At 40.4% G+C, this 22,427-nt stretch overlaps 1 protein-coding gene across 3 annotated transcripts in view; it reads right to left on the bottom strand.

Moving 5' to 3' along the window:
- Positions 1-22,427, bottom strand: part of SLC66A2 (solute carrier family 66 member 2) — a 220,284-nt gene that overhangs the window by 9,227 nt on the left and 188,630 nt on the right. For 2 of the 3 annotated variants that reach the window (XM_077492317.1, XM_077492318.1), the window contains one exon: positions 14,937-20,455. The exons of the other annotated variant lie outside the window; for it this stretch is intronic. In XM_077492317.1, coding sequence (XP_077348443.1) covers positions 20,248-20,455 — 208 coding nt within the window. In that variant the 3' untranslated portion in view covers positions 14,937-20,247. Of the gene's footprint in view, positions 1-14,936; positions 20,456-22,427 lie in introns of those variants that run through there. 3 annotated transcript variants of the gene reach the window in all.

Below are 22,427 nucleotides of genomic sequence, written 5' to 3'. Positions count from 1 at the left end.
CATAAAAATGCAACCTGCAAAGAAAATTGGAAACTGAACCGTGTAGATTACAACAGAGAAAAACTTTATTTTAAAAAACATACATTGGACCATCCCAGGACAACATCCCAGGGCCACCAGGGATGTTGCTGCAGTTAAAATATAAAAATTACAAGTCCCCATCCAAATAAATCTAGGCTGTGAAGGGGAAGGAACACCCCATGTTTGGTACATAAAACCACGGCTCATCAAAGACATACATTTGGCCTCCCTCTTAGCAAGTATGTGACACGATAGCTACTCTGTGGGGTTGATTTGCGAAAACTGGAGAGTGCAAAATCTGGTGCAGTTCTGCACTGAAACCAATCAGCTTTCAGTTTTTTTTTGTCAAAGGGAAGTGGTTCAGTTATCCTGACCGGGCATCATATGACATTCAGGAGTATAACTGCCGACGTGCCCCAGAGGGGGGGGGGGGGGGGCGCATCGCCGCAATCGTTGTTGCAGCCTGTCAGTCTGACATGACACAACTCTGATCTAGGTAAAGAGTCGCTGATGAAGACTCATTTTAAAAAGTGTCCAATCACGGCTGATCATGATGTATACAGGAAGAGCTGTTTATCTGCTTTTTCTCACTCGCCTCTGACAGACGCGAGTAGAGAAGAGCCGATTGGCTGCTCTCCTGACAGGGGGGTCTGCGCTGATTGTTTATCAGCGTAGCCCCCCTCTCAGCTGCCCACCCAGGACCACCAGGATGCTGCCAGGACCACCAGGGATGGCCACCACACAGGACCATCAGGTATGCCACCCTAGATCACCAGGGATATGTCAATCAGTGCCAATGAAAAATGCCTGCCAGTGATACCAGTGATGCCTATCAGTGAAATCTATCAATGCCAGCCATCAGTGCCGCCTTTCAGTGCCCATCAGTGCTCACTGATGCCCAGCAGTGCCATCTATCATTGCCACTCATTGGTGACACCTCATCGGTGCCGCCTTATCAGTGCCCATCAGTGCCCATCAGTACAGCTTATCAGTGCCCATCAGTGAAGGGAAAAACGTACTTATTTATAAAATTTTGTAACAAAAACAAAGAAAAACATTTTTTTTTTCATGAATTTCGTTATTTTTTTTTAATTCGTTAAGCAAAAAATAAAAAACACAGAGGTGATCAAATATCACCAAAAGAAAGGTCTATTTGTGGGGAAAAAAAATTATAAAAATTTAGTTTGGGAACAGTGTAGCATGACTGCGCAAATGTCATTTAAAAAGTGACAGCACTTTGTTAAAAAAAAAAAAAAGTGACAGCACTGAAAGCTGAAAATTGGCCTGGGCAGGAAGGTGTGAAAGTACCTGGTCTTAAACTTGTTAAATTCGTTGTTAACCCACTATACTATGACCATTGTGATTCCCTCTGTTATATAATGCTATTTGACCCTGTGCCTGTGTTATATAAAAAAATGCAGATTATACTGTATATCAGAGTGGTTCCAGATGCTCACGTAAGAGAGAACCGAGAAGTCACGTGAGCCTCTCTGATATACAGTATAATCTGTATTTTTTTAAATATAAACACAGGCACATGGACACATAGCATGATCGAAGTATAGATATGATTGCACCAGGAGGGAAGGATCCTGGAGTGGACGAAGCTGACAGGCAGTGAGGGGAGGGCGAGAGGACACAGAAACAGGAGAGCAAGGGCTGCGGAAGACAGAGGCACGTAAACTGACCACGGTGTCAGGGCTCCGCCGCCATGATAAACCGTGGTCAGTTTACAGGGGGAGGGTATAGCCAGGCAGGATCAGACAGGTATTTCAGGTGTTACAGGGGGCCAAATTACACAGCACAAGCACTGTGCTGTATAACATGCTTTAAAGGAGCAAGATGTTTTTCTTTTTTTTTATAGCATTTTAATTGAACAAGCTGGAGTTAGAAGCTGATTGGCTACCATGCACAGCTGCACCCGATTTTGCACGCTCCAGTTTTAGTAAATCAACCCCACAGAGTAGATATTATGTCACATACTTGCTAAGGGGGAGGCCAAATGTATTTTTTGGGTGAGCCATGGTATTTATGTACCAAACATCTTCCCCTGCACAGCCTAGATTTATTTGGAATGGGACTTGTAATTTTTATATTTTAACTATAGCAACATCTGTTTGTGAGATCCTACTACATAGTTAACAAACATTAACATTTAAACAACATTAATGTAATCTTTCAGTGTAATTCTCTAAAACTTGCCAATTTTTCCTACATATACACTTTATTTTATATCTCAGCAGTTTCTTTTCATTTATTTTCCTTCTCTTTTCTATCACTGGGACAACTTGCATCTCCACTATCTTCACATTCCTCTATCTCTCCAACCTCTGACATGAATGCAAGTTTTCTCTATCAGGTCCTGAGGCTGTGCAAGTTCCTAAAGAAGCACAAATCTACAAAGACTTCCGTCTAGATTGGATTCGGCATAGAAGATCACCATCAGTGTGACTTTTATAATAAAACATTCTAGTGTTATCTTATGCTGCAGACACTCACTGGGCACATTGTATTGGTAGGAATTAGCCATATAAGACATTATCCAATTTTACTACTAAAACAGTAAAAAAATGTCTTACTCTTCTATTAGTGTTAAAGACATATGTAAAATAGGTATGGGTACCAACCTTATAAAGTGAAAGATAACCTTCCAAGTAATTTATACCTGAATCTTGCTAACAAAGTATTTATTCAATATTACTATTGCTACAATGTAACTTATAATACAGTGGGGTAAATATTTATTTGATCCCCACGGCTGCAGATTTTGTAAGTTTGTCCACTTAAAAAGAAATGAAGGGTCTATAATTTTTGATCATAGGTATATTTTAAATAATAGAGACAGAATATCAACCAAAAATACAGAAAAAAACACATGATACAAATGTTAGAAATTGAGTTACAGTTCAGTGAGTAAAATATTTATTTGATCCCCAAGCAAAATATAACATACTACTTAGTACTAGTACTTAGTACTTGGCAAGCACAGAGGAAAGACGCATCCTGTAGTTAGTCAACAGGTTTTCACACATCTCAGAAGGATTTTGGTCCATTACAGATCTTCTCTAAATCCTTAAGGTTTCTTGGCTGCCGCTTGGCAACTCAATGTTCCAGCTCCCTCCATAAATGTAAGGTCCGGAAACTAGCTAGGTCACTCCATGACCTTAATGTGGAGAGACTCCTTTGTTGCCTTGGCGTTATGTTTTAGGTCATTGTCATGCTGGAAGGGTGTAGGGTGTATGAATACTTTTTCAAGGCACTGTATATTGGCCATATGTGGCAGCTGTATGCAGAGGACTTCAGTCACTCAACCATCTACTCTAGCAGATAGCTTTGGGTGTTACTTTCAAAGCCTATCCTGGTCTGTTGTGGATAAAAAAGTTCTGAAAAGTGGTAATCAAGTAGACAAGAGACAAGGGTTGGAAGAACAGATTATGGAACAACCACTTGCAGAAGCTATGTGAGTATGGTTATGTGATGTGCACACACCTCCATAGAACAATTCCGCCCTGGAAAAATCAACTCAGCTGCTTCATTCTAATTATGGAATCAGTCATTCTGGAAAGGTCTGCTGAGGTTTGACCCTAAAGTTGGACATAAACAGGAGACTGCAGTCGGAGATATGGAAAATTTAATTATTCAGGCATTTATGGCTGGGTTATTGAACACTAAAGGTCATCATGTGAGACATTTTGTGTTTAGCCAAAAGAACAGAGCAGGGCAGAGGGCAGCACTGGAGACACTTCCAGCCCAACTTATCTGGGGAAAAAAAAAATGGTCAGTAATTTCTGTAGATGCCTCAAGGACATGTGTACGATTGCCTAATCCTGCCAGGAAAATGTCAAATCAAGAAGACTGCCATTTCATAGTTTCATAGTTAGTAAGGTTGAATAAAGACATCAGTCCATCCAGTTCAACTTGAGTGAGTGTCTACAATTATTCCTATACATTGCACACTCATGTTGGTCCCTACCCTCAAGGAGCCCACAATCCAAGGTCCCCCATTCATATACTAGGGCCAATTTTGGACAGAAGCCAATTAACCTACCTGCCTGTCTTTGGATTGTGGGAGGAAACCGGAGTACCCGGAGGAAACCCACGCAGGCACAGGGAGAACATGCAAACTCCAGGCAGGTAGTGTCGTGGTTGGGATTTGAATCAGCGACCCTTCTTACTGCTAGGTGAGAGTGCTAACCACTACACCACTGTCCCATCCAATGGCTAGGTGTGCCTACATACAGTGCCTTGCAAAAGTATTCACCCCCTTGGCATTTTTTGTGTTTTGTTGGCTCACAACCTGCAATTAACATGGATTGTTTGAGGATTTGCATCATTTAATTTACATAACATGCTCACAACGTTGAAGATTTTTTATTTATTTTTTTAATTGTAAAGCAAACAAGAAATAGGACAAAATACCAGAAAAAGTCAATGTGCATAACTATACACCCCCCTAAAGTCAATACTTTGTAGAGCCACCTTTTGTGGCTATCACAGCTCCAAGTTGCTTTGGATAAATATCTATGAGCTTGCCACATCTTGCCACAGGGATTTTTGCCCATTCCTCCTTGCATAACTGCTTGAGCTCCTTCAAGTTGGATGGTTTGCGCTTTTGAACAGCAATCTATGTCTGACCACAGATTTTGTATTGAATTGAGGTCTTTTGCTAGCCCATTCCAACAGATTTACATGTTTCCCCTTAAACCACTCAAGTGTTGCTTTAGCAGTGTGTTTGGGGTTATAGTCCTGCTGGAAGGTGAACCTCCATCCTAGCCTCAAATCACACACAGAGTGGTACAGGTTTTGCTCTAGAATATCCCTGTATTTAGCACCATCCATCTCTTCCTCAACTCTGACCAGTTTCCCAGTCCTGACTGCTGAAAAACATCCCCACAGCATGATGCTACCACCACCATGTTTCACTGTGGTGTTCTTTGAGTGATGTGATGTGTCGGGTTTGCCCCAGACATAGCGTTTTCTTTAACGGCCAAAAAGTTAAAATTTAGTCTCATCAGACCAGGGCACCTTCCTTCATACATTTTGGGAGTCTCCCACATGCCTTTTCGAAAAACTCAAAATTGTTTTTTTCTGAAAGTAATGGCTTTCTTCTGGCCACTCTTCCATAAAGCCCAACTCTATGGAATGTACGGCTTAATGTCTCCATATGTACAGATACTTCAGTCTCTGCTATGGAACTCTGCAGCTCCTCCAGGGTTACCTTAGGTCTCTGTGCTGCCTCTGCGATTAATTTCCTCCTTGCCTGGTCCGTGAGTTTTGGAGTGCAGCCGTCTCTTGGCAGGTTTGCTGTCGTGCCATGTTCTTTCCATTTATTTATGATAGATTTGATGGTGCTCCTAGAGATCATCAAAGATTTGGATTTTTTTTATAATCTAACTCTGACTTGTACTTCTCAACAACATTGTCTCTTACTTGTTTGGAGAGTTCCTTCGTCTTCATGGCAGTGTTTGGTTAGTGGTGCCTCTTGCTTAGGTGTTGCAGCCTCTGGGGCCTTTCAAAAAGTTGTGTATGTGTAATGACAGATCATGTGACACTTAGCTTGCACACAGGTGGACGTCATTTTACTAATTATGTGACTTCTGAAGGTAATTGGTTGCACCAGATCTTTTTATGGGCTTCATAACAAAGGGGGTGAATACATACGTGTATGCCAATTATCCGTTTTTTATTTCTGAAAAATTGTTTTATGTATATATTTATCTAATTTTACTTCACCAACTTAGACTATTGTGTTCTGATCCATCACATATAATTCAGATTAAAAAAAACTAAAGAGTGTAATGTAACAAAATAGGTAAAAAGACAAGGGTGGTGGTGTGAATACTGTTGCAGGGCACTGTATGATTGCTTCTCACTCTGTTTTCACAAAACTGTTAGATTTGGACTTTAAAAAAAGGCAGCAATTCAATATATGGCATGGGGGATAGATTGAAGTAAACAAGCAATTATGAATCCCAAAAATATACTTACAACCAGACTATAAAAAAGTAGTGGGCATTTACACATCCAATTCCACAAGTGGTGAGGTTTGCATCTAAGGCTTCAGCCCTTGCATGAGTATGAACACACAAAGAGTAGCATGATATTGTAGATTGATGAGAGGGGAGGAAAGTCTCAATTTAGAAGGGGTAGCAAAAAATAATTCTGATTAAAAGAGAAGAATATGGGGAAATTATCTGTAAGGTGTGTAGAAAAAGCCTTTCTGTCACAAAAGTGATGCATGTGCCTTTGTAGCAGATATGTCCACGAGGATGGCCGCAGCGTAAGCCCTAAACATAAAAATATATATGGAACTTAAGTATGATCTAAATATAAATAAGATTTAGTATCTAACAGTCAATGATTAAAGCATTTGGAGAGGCTACTAATGTTAGATTAGTTTGGGTACATAAATGTATGTAAACTGCTTTGCTATTAAATACTACAGAAAGGTGTGTAGATGGACACACCTATATGAGCAACTAAAAATAAGAGTATGTAAAGTGTAAACCCAAACTTACTTATTAACAAGCAGAGACACTGGAATCCTCTAGTTGGTAAGTGGCATCCTGGCTGTGCAGCATCAAATGGTATAGATGCCAGATTATATATAAGTGTGGGGGTATACGAATATCCGCCCCCTGATCACAGGCTGAACCAATCGTAAGGTGGCAGACATACCTCAGCCGATTCCCAGGCATGCTTACATAATCATGCCATGGGTCAGCTGTGTAATGTGGCTGGTGAATGCTTTTAGTAGAGAGATTACAGCTGGGAGCATCAAAGGGTCTTAGGTGTTCGTCTACCACTCTTGATACGTTTTCGGTAATGGCACCATTGCCGGAAACAATGGGTCTTCCTGGAGGATCCACTTCGTTTTTGTGGATCTTCGGAAGAGAGTAGAATGTGGCTGCTTTTGGAAAGGCCATACAGACAAAATTCCACAGTTGCTTGGAGATAACGTTATTATGGAAGGCAGTGTGCACCAATAAGTAAAAGTCCTCATTGAAGACCTTAATAGTTTCTGGTCTGATTAGACAGTACCAAACGGAATTGGCCAAGATCTTATTGCACATTGATACATATTTGTCATTTTCCATCAGGCCAATGTTGCCCCCTTTGTCTGAGGACTTTATTGTTATGTTAAGGTTAATGTATAGGTCTTTTAGGGCTGTTCTTTCCCCAGGAGTCAGATTATTATGTGTCTCCATTGAGGTGTCAAGGGATCTTATTTCTTGGCAGGTTAGCCTCAGAAAAGTAGCAATTCCGTGATTGGAACTGGTGGAAGGATATATATCCAATTTTTTCTTTAATTTGGATTGTGTGGTTGGTTTCGTAACATCAGTTGATGGATTATCTATTTCCTTAAGTATAGCTTCAAGGTCAATAGTATCAATTACATTTCTGGAGTCATTTTCCACCAAGAGGGCATTAAGATTGGCCAAAGTCTTCTGTTCACTGATGGAGTGACAGCCATCAGGTCCAAAAGTTTATTTGTCATATATGCTTCTTAGCACGTGTCAGGAAAGGTTCCACCCGCTAATGGCACTGCCTGACATTTGGCGTGCAGTACTGATGTCCACCAGCGGGCGTCTCCTGGCAGTCTGGAACTGTCAGGGGAGTTTTCCCCGGCTGGTGGTACTATGTGATCTTTGGGCTGCAGTACTGACGCCCACTCTCGGGTGGTTCCTGGCAGCGTGGAGCCGACATCATCTACTGCGATCAGGCGTCACCTGAGCCTGATTGCAGGACATGTGTATAAATACCCAGCAAGCACACACACACCTTGCCTTGGTATCTTTCTTACGCCCTGACCTGAACCTGAGAGCTCTGTATCTGAACCTGATCCTGTCCGTATACCTGAACCTTGTCCCTCCTGTGATCCTGTTATCCTTACCCTCGCCCTGCAGCCTTATCCATCCATCCTCTTCTTGTCATGTTTGTTTCCTGACCCCATCTGATGACTTCCCATTGATGACCCTGGCCTGGCTACGCTTATGATTCCGGTATTCCCCATTTGTGTATTTGGTTGGTTGTGCACTGTATTGCATTGGAGGTCATTGTGTTAATATGTTTCACTTATCTTAATAAATCATAATATTTTCATTTACATATGTCTGGGTTCCTGTGTTGTTGTCCACACAGTTCTGGGCACACCTGATACGTGACAGTATACCAAAGTCATCCCTGACCAGAAGTGGCTGCACAGAGGAACTGTGGTCAGTGGTCAAATGGTAAGCAGTATACATCAAAGTGCTGAATCAGAAGGTTGGCCTTGGGGTAATAGACCAGACATTCACATAAAGATTTAGAAAACCCGACATGTTTCGGAAAAGAATTCCTTCGTCAAGGGCTAATTTAGTGCAGACTGTACTGCCTAAAAGCAAAAAATATTGAAAATATGTTAGAATTAAAATTAATTTTATATGAGTATATAATTACATATAGTACATCTTAGTGATCAAACATTTTTAAAAATTGGATTAACAATGGAAAATTGTATGAGGCAGCAATTCAATATATGGCATGGGGGAACAGATTGAAGCAAACAATTATGAATCCAAAAAATATACATACAACCAGACTATAAAAAAAAAAGCAGTGTGCATTTACACATCCAATTCCACAAGTGATGAGGTCTGCGTCTAAGGCTTCAGCCCTCGCATGGGTATGAACACACAAAGAGTAGCATCTTTTTGTAGATTGATGAGAGTGGAGAAAAGTCTCAATTTAGAAAGTCTAGCAAAAAAAGAATTCTGATCAAAAGAGCAGAATATGGGGCAATTATCCATAAGGGGTGCAGAAAAAGCCTGTCACAAAAGTGACGCATGAGCCTTTGTAGCAGATATGTCCAGGAAGATGCCACAGCGTAAGCCCTAAACATAAAAATATATATGGAACGCAAGTATGATCTAAATGTAAACAAGATTTAGTAGCTAACAGTTAAGGTTTAAAGCATTTGGAGAGGCTACTAATGTTAAACTAGTTTGGGTAAATAAATGTACGTAAGCTGCTTTGCTATTAAGGACTAAGTCCATATGTGTGTGTATACACCCAAGTATATAAAAGCCCAGGTGGTAAGATGGGAATAAGTAACATTGGTTGTAAATACAGCTTACAGAGAGGTGTGTTGATGCACACACCTACATGATCAATTAACAATAAGAGGTTACACTTTATGGATTGGAAACAAGTCACCCATTTTTTTTCACCAGTGATTAATATTGTACCTTGTTGTTCATGTACAAGTCACTTTGGAATTGGGATCACTTATATGGACTTAAAAACTTTTGTTCATTCATGAAGTTATACTCGATTGTATTTTTAATTTTTGTTTTAGTATGTATATTCCTACATCAAGCACGTTGAGCGCTTTATTTAGAATTTCATATTATTTTTCATTTTTGGATTGCTAAAAAGCATACTGGTTTATGGATTCTTTGAGTCATTCATGTGCAGTTTTTATCGAACACTACACACGTGTGGTTTTGTACGTTAACACTATTCTTTGTATTATGTATAATTTGTCTGACATATTAGGAATACAGCCAAGGAGACTTAATGATTTAGTATCCATATTTAAAGGGCCAATACATGAGTTTTGCACATCAGTAATAAGCAGCACCACCTATACCTCTCTCCCAACATATATCTTTCTACATATACACTATGCCCTGTGAGAAGGGACAGCTATGTCACAGAAGTCACAGGACCTGCCTTCTGAACTACAGAGGAGGAGTATCAGAAGGCAGAGTCAGTACATGAATCTCTGCTTGCAGGCAAAGTACCATGGGATATGTAGTCCTTAGAAACAGAAAGTAAACAGCAGGAGAGGAACTGCAAAGCATGCAGGGAATCCGGGAAGTTGTGGAAAGTGATAGCAACATGAAAGGAGATTTTTCAAGTAAGCTTAAAATGGTGCATCAAAAATAACCATGGTTTGTATCGTTATTACAATGCTGATTTATAAAAATGAAAAAGCATGCTGTGACTACAGAACTCATTTAATGACCCAAAGTTCTCCAATGCTATTTGCATGGCAAGGTTGTTGCTGTAATAAACATAGGATTGTCATGCCTACCATTTGGAGTTGCCCTATAGTGACTCCCAAGCGTCAAAAAATGAATAGTTTTGAGTCGAGTTCTTGAACTACTTCACACCCAGCTTATAGCAGAATGACAGCCGGGCGGTGGTTTCGTTATCCTGACTTGGTGTCATAGGACATCCAGCAGGATAACCTTCTAGCACACGCCCATGGGGGCACACAGCACGGTGATCGGGGATGGCTGTTTACCACGTGATCAGCTGTGTCCAATCACAGCCAGTCACTTTTCAGCAGTTGAGGTGTACCTGATGCGCGCGCGCGCCCCCCCCCCCGAAGCACACACCGCAGTGATCTGAGAGTTACAAATTACTGTTATTACTGTCTACACAACATGACCCTCCACCCCCAATAAAGAGAACCTTTCACACAGCCCATCTGTCACACAGGCCCACCATCAGTAACTTGTCAGTACCATCACACAGGCCCATCAGCGATCTGTCAGCACCACCACCAGTACCGTCACACAGGCCCGCCAAACCAAACGTACCGCTAGCATGTCTCAAAGAGTGTACACACCTATGGAGGAATATAACATCCTTACTATGTCGGATGATGACAGCAGCGGGAAGCTCCCATCATCCGATTCTGGTTCAGAATATCAGCCAGTAGAGGGTAATGGATCGGAGTCTGAATCAGTGGAGGAAACCACCCCCCCTAAAAGAATAAGGAGATCAGGACCAAGATCAGAAGGCCTGCTTACCATCAGCAGCACCAGACCCCAGGAAGGAGCCCAGTACCGGAATCACACACCCAGCCCAAAGAATCAGGGCCCAGTCCTACCTTCCCAATGCCCTGGCAAACCCCTTAAGGTTGCCAGCCAGCTAAGGATCCGCTATAATCCCCCCTTTCACCACACAGCCAGGTGTGCAGCCCAACACTACAAATTTTTCCCAATTCGATTATTTTTAGTTGTTTTTCCCCAGAGGATTTGTTGCAGTACATGGTGGACCAAACAAATATGTATGCAGAGCAATTTATTGCTGCCAACCCCAATTCGTCCTACGTCCGCATGTTCCAATGGCGACGTCTCACACTAGAAAAATTTAAATTGTTTTTGGGCTTTACTTTTAATATGGGCCTTACAAATAACGATGAACTGCATGTCCACTGGTCCACCAACCCCATGCAGATGTATTCTGCTGTCATATCCAGGACATGCTATGACATGATTATGAGTTTCCTAAACTTTAACAACAATTCGTAGTGCCCTCCCTGAGATCACCGCAACCATGAAAAATTATACAAAATACACCTCCTAATAAATTATTTACAGAAAAACAAACCCTGGCCTGTGGGACCTTTAAAATAAAAAAAAATAAAATCAATACGGAAGGGCTTTCCACAAAATTTACTGGCAAAAAAAAAAAAGTTACAAAACAGGGAATCTGCATTCATGAAAAATGAGAAAGTGTTGGCCATGAAGTGGAGGGACAAGAAAGATGATAAACGATCAGATGCTACAACCATATATGACAACCCGAAAGACAACCCGTTACTGGTATTAGAAAGTTGCATTTAATCTCTTTCATATGGCCATGTTTAATTCATATGTCTGAGGTAGGTTGGTTTTTGGGGGATTTTTGGTAGCAAATATATTGAAGACTTCGTCACTGCCCTGATTTACCAGCAAGGACCCACCCCAGGAAGCATTCACTCCGATAGTGTGAGTCGACTTCACAAGCAACATTTTTTCCTATAACATTCCCCCCACAGAATCCAGAAGATGCCAAAAGAAATGTTGTATATGCAGCAGAGGAGTTAGAGATACCAGTTATTATTGCCCCTAATGTCACTCCCAACCAAACTTGACCTGTGCATGAGATATTGCTTCAGAACTTATCACACATCCATTAGATATTAGTTCCCCTTATTTTTAACCATGTCAATACCGGGCCATAGTCAAATGACGCCCACAGATGGGATCTCCCATCCTGGGTGGGCGTCATATGATGTCCTCGGTATTTTGCCGCTCCCGCGGGCCCCCAGCACAGCGATTGTGGATGAGGTGTGTCCCTCGGACACAGCCCATCCCCGATCTGTGGGATTTCCGTACCAGTCACAACCCATCTGAGTACCCGAGTACCTGTCACAGTCCATCTGAGTACCCGAGTACCTGTCACAGCGCATCCGAGTACCTGTCACAGTCCATCTGAGTACCCGAGTACCTGTCACAGCGCATCCGAGTACCTGTCACAGTCCATCTGAGTACCCGAGTACCTGTCACAGTCTATCCGAGTACTTGTCACAGTTCATCTGAGTACCCAAGTACCTGTCACCAGCCCGTCGGAGTACTCGAGTACCTGTCACCACCCTGTCGGAGTGACGGAGTACCTGTCACCAGCCCGTCGGAGTACCAGAGTACCTATTTGCAGACCATGCCTCATAGAAAACACGTTGAGGTGTTTGCTTTCCAAAATTGGGTCATTTTGGGGGTAATTCCATTGTCCTGGTGCTACAGGACCTTCAAAAGTGTGATAGGTAGGAACAAAATGAGATGTGTAATTTATGCTCCTAGAATGCCTGAAAGTACTACTTTCCATGTTGGACCTCTGTATACGGCCAAGCTATGTAAAAGTCTCACACATGTGGTATCGCAATACTCAGGAGGAGTAGAAGAATGTGTTTTGGGGTGTCATTTTTGCTATATACATGCTATGTGTTAGAAATATCTTATAAATGGACAACTTTGTATTAAAAAAAAAAAAAAAAATTTAATTTTCTTTCCACGTTTTCTGAAGACTTGTGTAAAAAAATTAACCGTTCAAAAGACTCATAATGCTTCATAGAATATACTTTGGGGTGTTTGTTTTCCAAAATGGGGTCATTTCGTGGGTAATTCCATTGTCCTGGTGCTCTGGGGCCTTCACAAATGTAATAGGTCGTTAAGGAAATTAGGTGTCATTTATGCTTCTAGAACCCCTGACGGTGCTCCCTGCATGTTGGACCTCTCTGTGTGGCCAGCCTGTGTAAAAGTCCCACACATGTGGTATCACCATACTCGGGAAGAGTTGCAGAATGTATTTTGGGGTGTAATTGGAAGTATGCATATGCTGTGCATGAAAAATAACTTGTTATTATGACAATTTTGTAAAAAAAATTAAATTAAAAAAGAATTCTTTTTTTTCCCAAGAATTGTGGGAAAAAATTACAACTTCAAAACTCACCATGCCTCTTTCTAAATCCTTTGGACTGTCTACTTTTTGAAAAGGGGTCATTTGTGCTTTCCTGACATTTCAGAGCCTCAAGAAATGAGATAGGCCGTCAGTGCACCAGGTGTGATCAAATGTGATAAATTTTCAATGATTTGCACCATAGCTTGTAGACTCTAACTTTCAAAGAGACTAAATAATATCCACTAATTTGGGTTATTTTTACCAAAGAGATGTAGCAGTATAAATTTTGGCCAAAATTTATGAACAAAAATGACTTATTTGAAAAATTTGATCATAGAAACTTACACTCTTTTTTCATTTATGTTGCAAAAAATAAAAAACCCAGTGGTGATTAAATACCACCAAAAGAAATGCTCCTAGAATGCCTTGAGGTGCTACTTGGATGTTGGGCCTCTGTATATGGCCAGGCTATGTAAAAATCTCACACATGTGGCATTGCTATACTTAGGAGTAGCAGAATATATTTTGGGGTGTCATTTTTGCTATGTACATGCTATGTGTTAGAAATATCTTCTAAATGGACAACTTTGTGTAAAACAAATGCGTTTATTTTTTTCCACATTTTCCAAAAACTTCTGGAAAAAAATGAACCGTCCAAAAGACTAATCATAATCATGCCCCAGATTATACGTTGGGGTGTTTGCTTTTCAAAATGGGGTCATTTTGTGGCAATTCCATTGTCCTGGTGCTCCAGGGCCTTCAAAAGTGTAATAGGTGGTTGAGAAACGAGATGTGTAATTTATGCTCGTAGAACGCCTGAAGGTGCAACTTCAATGTTGGGCCTCTTTATGTGGCCAGGCTGTGTAAAAGTTTCACACATGTGGTATTGCCATATTCAGGAGGACCAGCAGAATGTATTTTGGGGTGTAGTTGCAGGTATGCATATGCTTAATATTCCCAAGAATTGTTGGGAAAAATGACAACTTCAAAACAAAACTCACCATGGCTCTTACTGAATACCTTGGACTGTCTTTAAAAATAGGAGTCATTTGGGGGCTATTTGTACTGTTCTGGCTTGTTAGAGTCTCAAGAAATGAGATGGTCAATCAGTACATAAATTGTGATCAGGTATGATCAATTTTCAGTGATTGGCACCATAGCTTGTAGACCCTATAACGTTCACACAGACTAAATTATACCCATTAATTTGGGTTATTTTTACCAAAGATATGTAGCAGTATAAATTTCGGGCCAAAATTTTTTTTAAGAAAAATTACTTATTTGCTAAATTTTACAATAGAAACTAAAAAAAAAATTTTTGCACTTTTTTCGCTTATATTGCAAAAAATAAACCCAGCGGTGATTAAATACCACCAAAAGAAAGCTCCATTTGTGAGAAAGAAATTATATAAAATTTTGTTTGGATACAGTGTAGCATGATTGAGTAATTGTCAAAGTGTAAGAGCACTGAAAACTGAAAATTGGTCTGGGCAGGAAGGTGGGTGTATAAGTGCCCTGTATTGAAGTGGTTAAGGATGTATGTTTTCAAGTAATGCTGGAGTATACTCTATAACTGCATATGCCACCTTGGCATGCTTTGTTAGGAAAAGAGGTGCGGACAGGCATAGACTGTGCATACCCAGCACCACAGAATATATACATGATATACTACTCAGAATAAAGGAGAAAAACAACAATAATAGTGTACATTGTGACAAAGACAACATTTATATATTTTATTGCCATTATATAATATAAATTACAATTTATTTGTAACTTACAATTTCATGTTGACATATTCAGTTTTCTTTGACACGTTATTTTCAAGCTAAACCATACTAAAAGTATCTACAACCCTGAAACACATTTTAAGTATAAAAGCAATCAGCAGCAGGATCGACTGCTGGCAATCATAAAATATATACATTTTCATTGTTTGCCATTCGTTCTCTATTACATTTATTTTTTTTAAAAACATGGTAAAATGTGTATATGTGATAATGGAAGAAGGTAACATTTTATTATAATTGTGTATCCCACAGAGACAACATACAATCTGTGTAGTCTGGCAAGGCATTTCATCCACAATGCATATATAGCAACATATTCATTGTAAAATGATTCTAGATTGTAACTTGCTTGTTGGAGCAGAAAACATCTGTAAATAAGTAACATTTTACAAGTAACTTCTTTAAGTGGACAGGTTATACAGTAACATTCATGTGACATCTGTAACCACAAAACAGTCTTATGCAGATACACGCTCAAGGGCATTTTACCATTGGGCACAACAGCATTGTACCCAGGCGTGGCAAAGGGTGAGGCACAGTGTTTGTTTTATACATTATACATGACATTTCTTTGTACCCATCGGTGATAAAAGTGAGCTGCATGTATCAAAGGAAACAACTTATATAAATATCTAATGAGGTAAAGTTAACTATTTTCAGATTTGTGAGCAAAAACGGCAAAACGTAGGGAAAAGATTTAAACAAGAGAAATCATTTCTTATATGAACATTTACTTTATTGCATAACATGGTCAAGTTTAACGGAATCCAATGAAAAATATTATACTGGTTCTGGGGGGGGGGGGGGAGAATGTGTCTGGGGAAACTTTGGGCTTGATTTCTAAAAATCAGGTCAAATTGAAGTTCTATGTAAACTGAGCAAAAGCGAAGTCCAAGATATTTTTGTGTCTTTTTTGCAACTTTAGGAATGGAAGTGTTTCTTTTAACATCGGAAGCTAAAAAGGTTTTGTTTTTTTTGGCAATTCGAAGTTGTGCACATTGAGCATATTTATCATACGTTAAATGCATATGTCTAAACCGCATATACAAAATGGACCATCTCCAGTGCTACTTAATTTTTGATTAAAATTGTATTGTCAACTAAACAATAACATCCCCCTGGACACAGGCTCCTCCCCTGACATGTTTTACTCTAAAGCAGAGCTCCACCCAAAAGAGGAAGTTCCGCTTTAAGGCCTCCCCTCCAGCTACCGTTTGTGAAACGGAGCTGGGGGGGGGGGGGGGGGGGTCGGGGTACCCGATTTTGGCAGGTACCCGCTCCCTCTTCTGTTCCGGTAGCTTTAGGCAATCGGAAGCAGAAGTTCTCCTTCTCAAAGTCTTCTGGGACACATGGCAGGTCCCAGAACACTTCGGGACTAGTCACAGAGTGCAGCACCGCTTGGGCATGGGCAGTGGGCACTCGGCTGTGAAGCCACAAGCTGTCACAGCTGGATGCTTATAGTGAAGATGCTGGCACCACCAAGGGAGGACACAAGAGGAAAATGGCAGGGGTGAGTGCACACTGCTGAATCGTCGAGGCGAGTGTGTGTTTATTATACTTTTTCTAACTAGAAATTAAAATATGTTAGTAAAGCGCTGATAAGAGTAACTGACAACCTAAAAAATACATGTAAAGTGACTAATTATATAAGTGAAAAACAGCTTCAGCTATTTAAAAAATCTAGCACACTATTTGTTTTTTATACTTTTTGTAACGACTGACTTTTAATAAACAGAAAAATGGCTGGAAAGCTTTACGTAAGGGCAATCTGTGTCAAGGGAGTAGCCTGTTTATTGGGATATTATTGTGTACAATAATAGTTTTATTGAAAAAGTATGTAGTGGTAGTGCAGCCCTTTTCTCCGACACATTGCATACTCAGGCGAGAAACACATCCTGTTGGTTCTTGAGCACCTGCAGCTGGTTCGACCACAAGTCTGGGAGCGGAGTCAAGGTTTTGCCTGAATATACCTCAAGGCCAGATTCCCACCTATGCATTTTTAGTGCTTTCTACACTACAGTCCATTTACCACGGTTTCCTATGGAACACGGTCTGTGGTGCAAATCTGCAAAATGCAAAAGGCACTAAAAATGGTGTGAATCAGGCCAGTGATTTCCCCAGATCCGATTTTCTTTAATTAGGGAAATCTTAGAAGTTTGCAACTTTCCTTAATATCTAACCTGTGTAGGCAAGATGTACCAACTTCCAGAACCAAGCTGCAATGGTCCCAGGACAGGCTCTTCCACAGACATGCTGAATCTATGTACAGTTAATGGCCACCAGTGCTAAAGCATATATTAGAACTCTATAGATAAGTAAAACTTTACTACAACTGGAGAGTGCAAAATCTGGTGCAGCTGTGTATGTTAACCAATCAGCTTCTCTGATCACTTATCAGTGGCAGGAGAGGGCCCCACCATACTCTGGTGCCCTACGCAGCTTAACGGAGCCGCTGGCAGCAGTGGAGGTGATTGTGTCTGCTCCTGTCTGTGGTATGGAGCTGAGTGAGGGGAAGATGGCCCCCACCCATCTCCATACCATTGCAGGGCAGAAGCGACGTCTTAAAGAGACTTTTTTTCCCCAAAACAACTTTTTATTGCATTTTAGTGTAAATATGAGATCTGAAGTCTTTTTGACCCCAAATCTCATATTTAAGAGGTCCTCACATGCTTTTTTTTCCTATTATAAGGGATGTTTACATTCCTTGTAATAGGAAAAAAAGTGACTAAAAAAATAATAAAAAAAGAGCAGTGTAAAAATAAAAGATAAAATAAAGAAAAAAAAACTTTTTTTTTTAAAGTGGGGTACCCCCTAAAAAAAAAAAATTAAAAGTCAGCAGCTACAAATACTGCAGCTGCTGGCTTTTAATAATCGGACACTTACCTGCCCCAGGGTCCAGCGATGCGGGGGAACGAAGCCCCCCCCCTCGCTCCCCACTCCGCTCGCGGCGCCGTCATGCATACTGTGGGCACCCGGCTGTGGCTTCACAGCCGGGCACCCACTGCGCATGCGCGAGCGGCGCAGGGCGCCGTGATACGCCGTACAGTCACATGGGACACATGACAGGTCCCAGGTGAATGTGCGGCGCGAGGGGAAGTGATGTCACCAGCCTGGGCAATGAGGAAGGCAGATTACGAGGGACCCCCTAGCAACCGGTATTTAGAGGTGAGTAAAAAAAATTTTTTTTGTCAATTATTTTTTTTTTTTTTTTTTTATGAATTTTAATTACTTTTAATTTTTTGGTGGCAACACCACTTTAAATGCGCCCCGTCCCGCCGAGCTCACATGCAGAAGCGAACGCATATGAAAATGGTGTTCAAACCACACATGTGCAGTATCACCGCGATCGGTATGGCGAGAGCAACAATTCTAGCCCTCAAAACATGCAACCTGTAGAATTTTTTTTAAAGTTGCATATGGAGATTTTTTTAATGGGGGGGGGGGGGGGGAGGGAGAGAGGGAGGGGGAGAGAGAGAGAGAGAGAGAGAGAGAGAGAGAGAGAGAGAGAGAGAGAGATTTTTACAAAATAGGCCCGGTCTTAAAGTGGTTAAGCACTGCCAATAAATCTGGGAGCAGCTCTGCATAGAAATCCGATTTTGCATGCTCCAACTTTAGTAAATCAAACCCAATGTTTTAAAATTCTCTATGATCAAATTTCTTAAAGATTCATTTGGGTGGCATTTAAGCATACACTAAACATAACATTGGTCTATAAAAATACAGGTTAGAAAAAATCTGAGCAATGTCCATCAATACACAGGACAGATTAAAAAGAATTTAATAAATTAAGGCAGAGAATTCTCCTAATCTTTAGAGGGCAGATCATTGTCAATTATTTCCGTTAAAAGAAAAGTACATTCAATATAAAATTATATGGCATGGACAGATGAGAGATCTCCCTATCTAGGAATGTAGCATTACAACTTTGATTTGGCATCAGATATACTAAATTGAGGAAAATGACCCACGATTAATTCAGAAAGGTTTAAGTCCAATCAGCCATAAAAATGCAAAAAGGAAAGAGCCCAAAGCCTTATTCATGTAATACACATTGCATAGCAAAGTCTTCCAGGCTTCTCGCACAGCAATTACCTGGAAGAGAGGAGAAAGTGGATAGCAGTCTGATAGATTAACACTGACAATATATTAATATCTGACCTACTATGTGGATCGGATTGACTCTTATTCATACCAATGAAAAATACCATGTAGGAATACTACTAATGTACAGTCAGCCATACATTAGGAATACATTTGCAATGAAATCCCCCACAAAAAATACACCTACAAGTCAGGTTAAGAACCTCAATATAAAAAAGACACTAACATTTTAGCGAGAATTAAGAGCCAGTTTATAATGAAATTGCAAACTTTAGTCAATTTGCACCTTCATGGTTTGAAGTTTTGACATCATTTTCTTAGGTATTTGTAAAAGCAGCAAACAGGATAGGAAATAAGAAAAACATGGAATGTGGCAATTGAAAGCTTAAAATGAAAGTGTACTTTTTCTGAAAGTCAGTTTGGCAAATTTGATGAAAATATGGGACCCTCCCCGATAAAAAAAAAAAAAAAAAAAAAGATATTGATGTAATATAAACATTCCCTGAACTAAAGAATGGACATAGCAACCTTGCCGCCTTAATATATGTTTTACAAAACTATAAAACCCATAAAAAGAAAAGAAATTAAGATAAAAAGAAGCTACTATTTTTAATTATAAATAGGCCCCTTAAAACAGCACAAAGCACTGAAAGGTATAACTGTGATCACGCTTACTTAATAGGGCCATGCAAAGAGCAAAAATACTGTGCAAAGTGTATTCATTCACAGCAACCAATCAGATTTACTGTAGTGCAAGCAACAGATGGATTCCAATTGGTCGATAAAGTTCACTAAACTATAAACTTTGTCTTTTTAAAACAAACCTAAACGGAACCGTTGTATAAAATTAAAGCAAAGAAATTATAAACGAGTGGAAGAGTTGCACGTAACAACCAATTATATTTCTTTCCTAATTTCTCACTGCAGCAAAGTTGGAACTACAGTAGATTGGTGTCTGGGGGATACTGAGCTCCATTTTTCGCCAGATTTCATTACTTCAGTTTTTATATATCTGCCCCAACATGCTTTCAGAATACATGCTTTACACATATACAGTACTTGGTGCAGAAGTAGTTCTAGGACTGGGAAGCGCACGATTACACAGTACATGTTCTCCACATCATAGAGCTTTGGCACTGGTTGCGTGTGTTATATGCGATACTGGCTTCTGAGGATATCTGCTGTACAAATACACCTGCAGCAAGATAGTAATGTCTACAATGACCTGCAGGAGGCCACAGATGGTAAACTGAAAAGGAGCTTGATTCAAAATAAAGTATGCAGTCTTGAACGTGTCTCCGCTGGTCCACATCAGAACCATTTTGATGCTGAAAAAAACAAAAACAAACAAAATGAAAAATCTGCATATTGATTAATTAAGCAGCAAAATAATCAATTTCCAAACTTGTTGCCAGTGTATTTGAGTTATTTACTAATGGCATAAAAAATATTAAGTAATAACATATTAATGAGTTCATGTCTGAGCAGAATCCTTAAAAACATACATTGTAAGATCCCAAGTGCAAACATGGAAGTGTTCTTATACAGTAAAAAAAAAAAAATTACAAGCAGCTTCACTGCAGTTTTAATCCTTTCCGTTCCTGTGGTGGCTACATTAGTTTTCATGTTTTAGGATAAGACAGTTTCCAGCAAGTACAAAAAATACCTGCAGATCTTGCCTGAAATGTTGTCCCCTTGTGACGCTTTAGGACAGTCATGGCGAACCTTGGCAACCCAGATGTTTTGAAACTACATTTCCCATCATGCTCATGCACTCTGCAGTGTGGTTGAGCATCGTGGGAAATGTAGTTCCAAAACATCTGGGGTGCCAAGGTTCGCCATCACTGCTTTAGGATCTTCAACAAAAGCACAAAGCACCTTACTGTATAAATTACTAGTCCCATCAGTCTACCATGCAATGGAGATGAACAAAAGCAAACATGTTTAAACTCCAGCTGTGTGACAAACAGACTTAACGCATTTCAGAAATCCTTCAAGAGCACGTGTAATAGAATTAATACATTGGAACCCACACTTGACCCTTGCAGAAAAGTACCAAATTATGCAATTAAAGTGGTTGTTTTGTACCTTCATGCCATTGGCTCCCACTGATGTCAATCACAGTCAGTGAGCCAATAAAGGTGAGAGCAGGGGGCAGGACCGAGCCACACCTTTATGTGTCTTATGGATGCATAGAGCGGGGCTTGGAAAAAGAGCACGCACCAGTGCCCCCCATAGCAAGGGGCTTGCTATAGGAGACACTGGTCGAGGGGAAGGAGCTGGAAGCAATGGCGGGGGGGCCCGAGAAGAGTAGGATCCATGGCTGCTCTATGCAAAACCATTGCACAGAGCAGGTAAGTATGACATGACATGTTTGTTATTAAAAAACAAAAAAAATTATCCTTTACCATCACTTTAGGGATTACCGATATGTTACAAGCATGTTAGAGACCACCAAGTTACAATAGGCTAGAGTTAGATAAAAAATTAATAAATATCTAAAAAATATGATAAACAAATTACCTATACAGTATTTATACTTCATATATTATTTAACCACTTCCCGACCAGCGCACGACGATGTACGTCGACAGAATGGCACGGGCAGGCATATTGGCGTACATGTACGTCCAATATTCGTTGCCGCCGTGCCATCGGGAGCCGCGCTGGTCGGGACCCCGTGAGTCCGGTCGCGGGACCCGCGGACTCGATCGCCGCGGGCATCCCCGCGATCGTCTCACGGAGCGGCCGAATGGAGGAAATGCTGTATAAACAACATTTTTCCATTCTGCCTAGCAACTAGTGACGCTGATCTCTGCTCCATGTGATTGGAGCAGAGATCAGTGTACACTAAATGAAAGCCCAACCCCCCCCACAGTTAGTAACACACCCCTAGGAACACTTAACCCCTACACTGCCACCCACTGGTTAACCCTTTCACTGCCAGTGTCATTTACACAGGAATCACTGCATTTATATAGCAGTGATTACTGTATAAATGACAATGGTCCCAAAAATGTGTCAAAAATGTCCGATGGGTCCCCCACAATGTCGCAGTCACAATAAAAATCGCAGATCGCCGCCATTAGTAGTAAAAAAAAAATAATAAAAAATTATTAATAAAAATGCTATAAAACTATCCCTATTTTGTAAACGCTATAACTTTTGCGCAAACCAATCAATAATCGCTTATTGCGATTTTTTTTACCAAAAATATGTAGAAGAATACGTATCGGCCTAAACTGAGGGAAAAAAATGTTTAGTAGTTTAAAAGTAAAAAATAATGCGTTTTTTTCAAAA

The sequence above is a fragment of the Lithobates pipiens genome, unplaced genomic scaffold (genome assembly GCF_037356315.1).
Source record: "Lithobates pipiens isolate NorthernLeopardFrog02 unplaced genomic scaffold, aLitPip1_a1.2 Scaffold_19, whole genome shotgun sequence".
Taxonomy (NCBI): Eukaryota; Metazoa; Chordata; class Amphibia; order Anura; family Ranidae; genus Lithobates; species Lithobates pipiens.
This window is presented reverse-complemented; position numbering and strand designations above follow the sequence as displayed.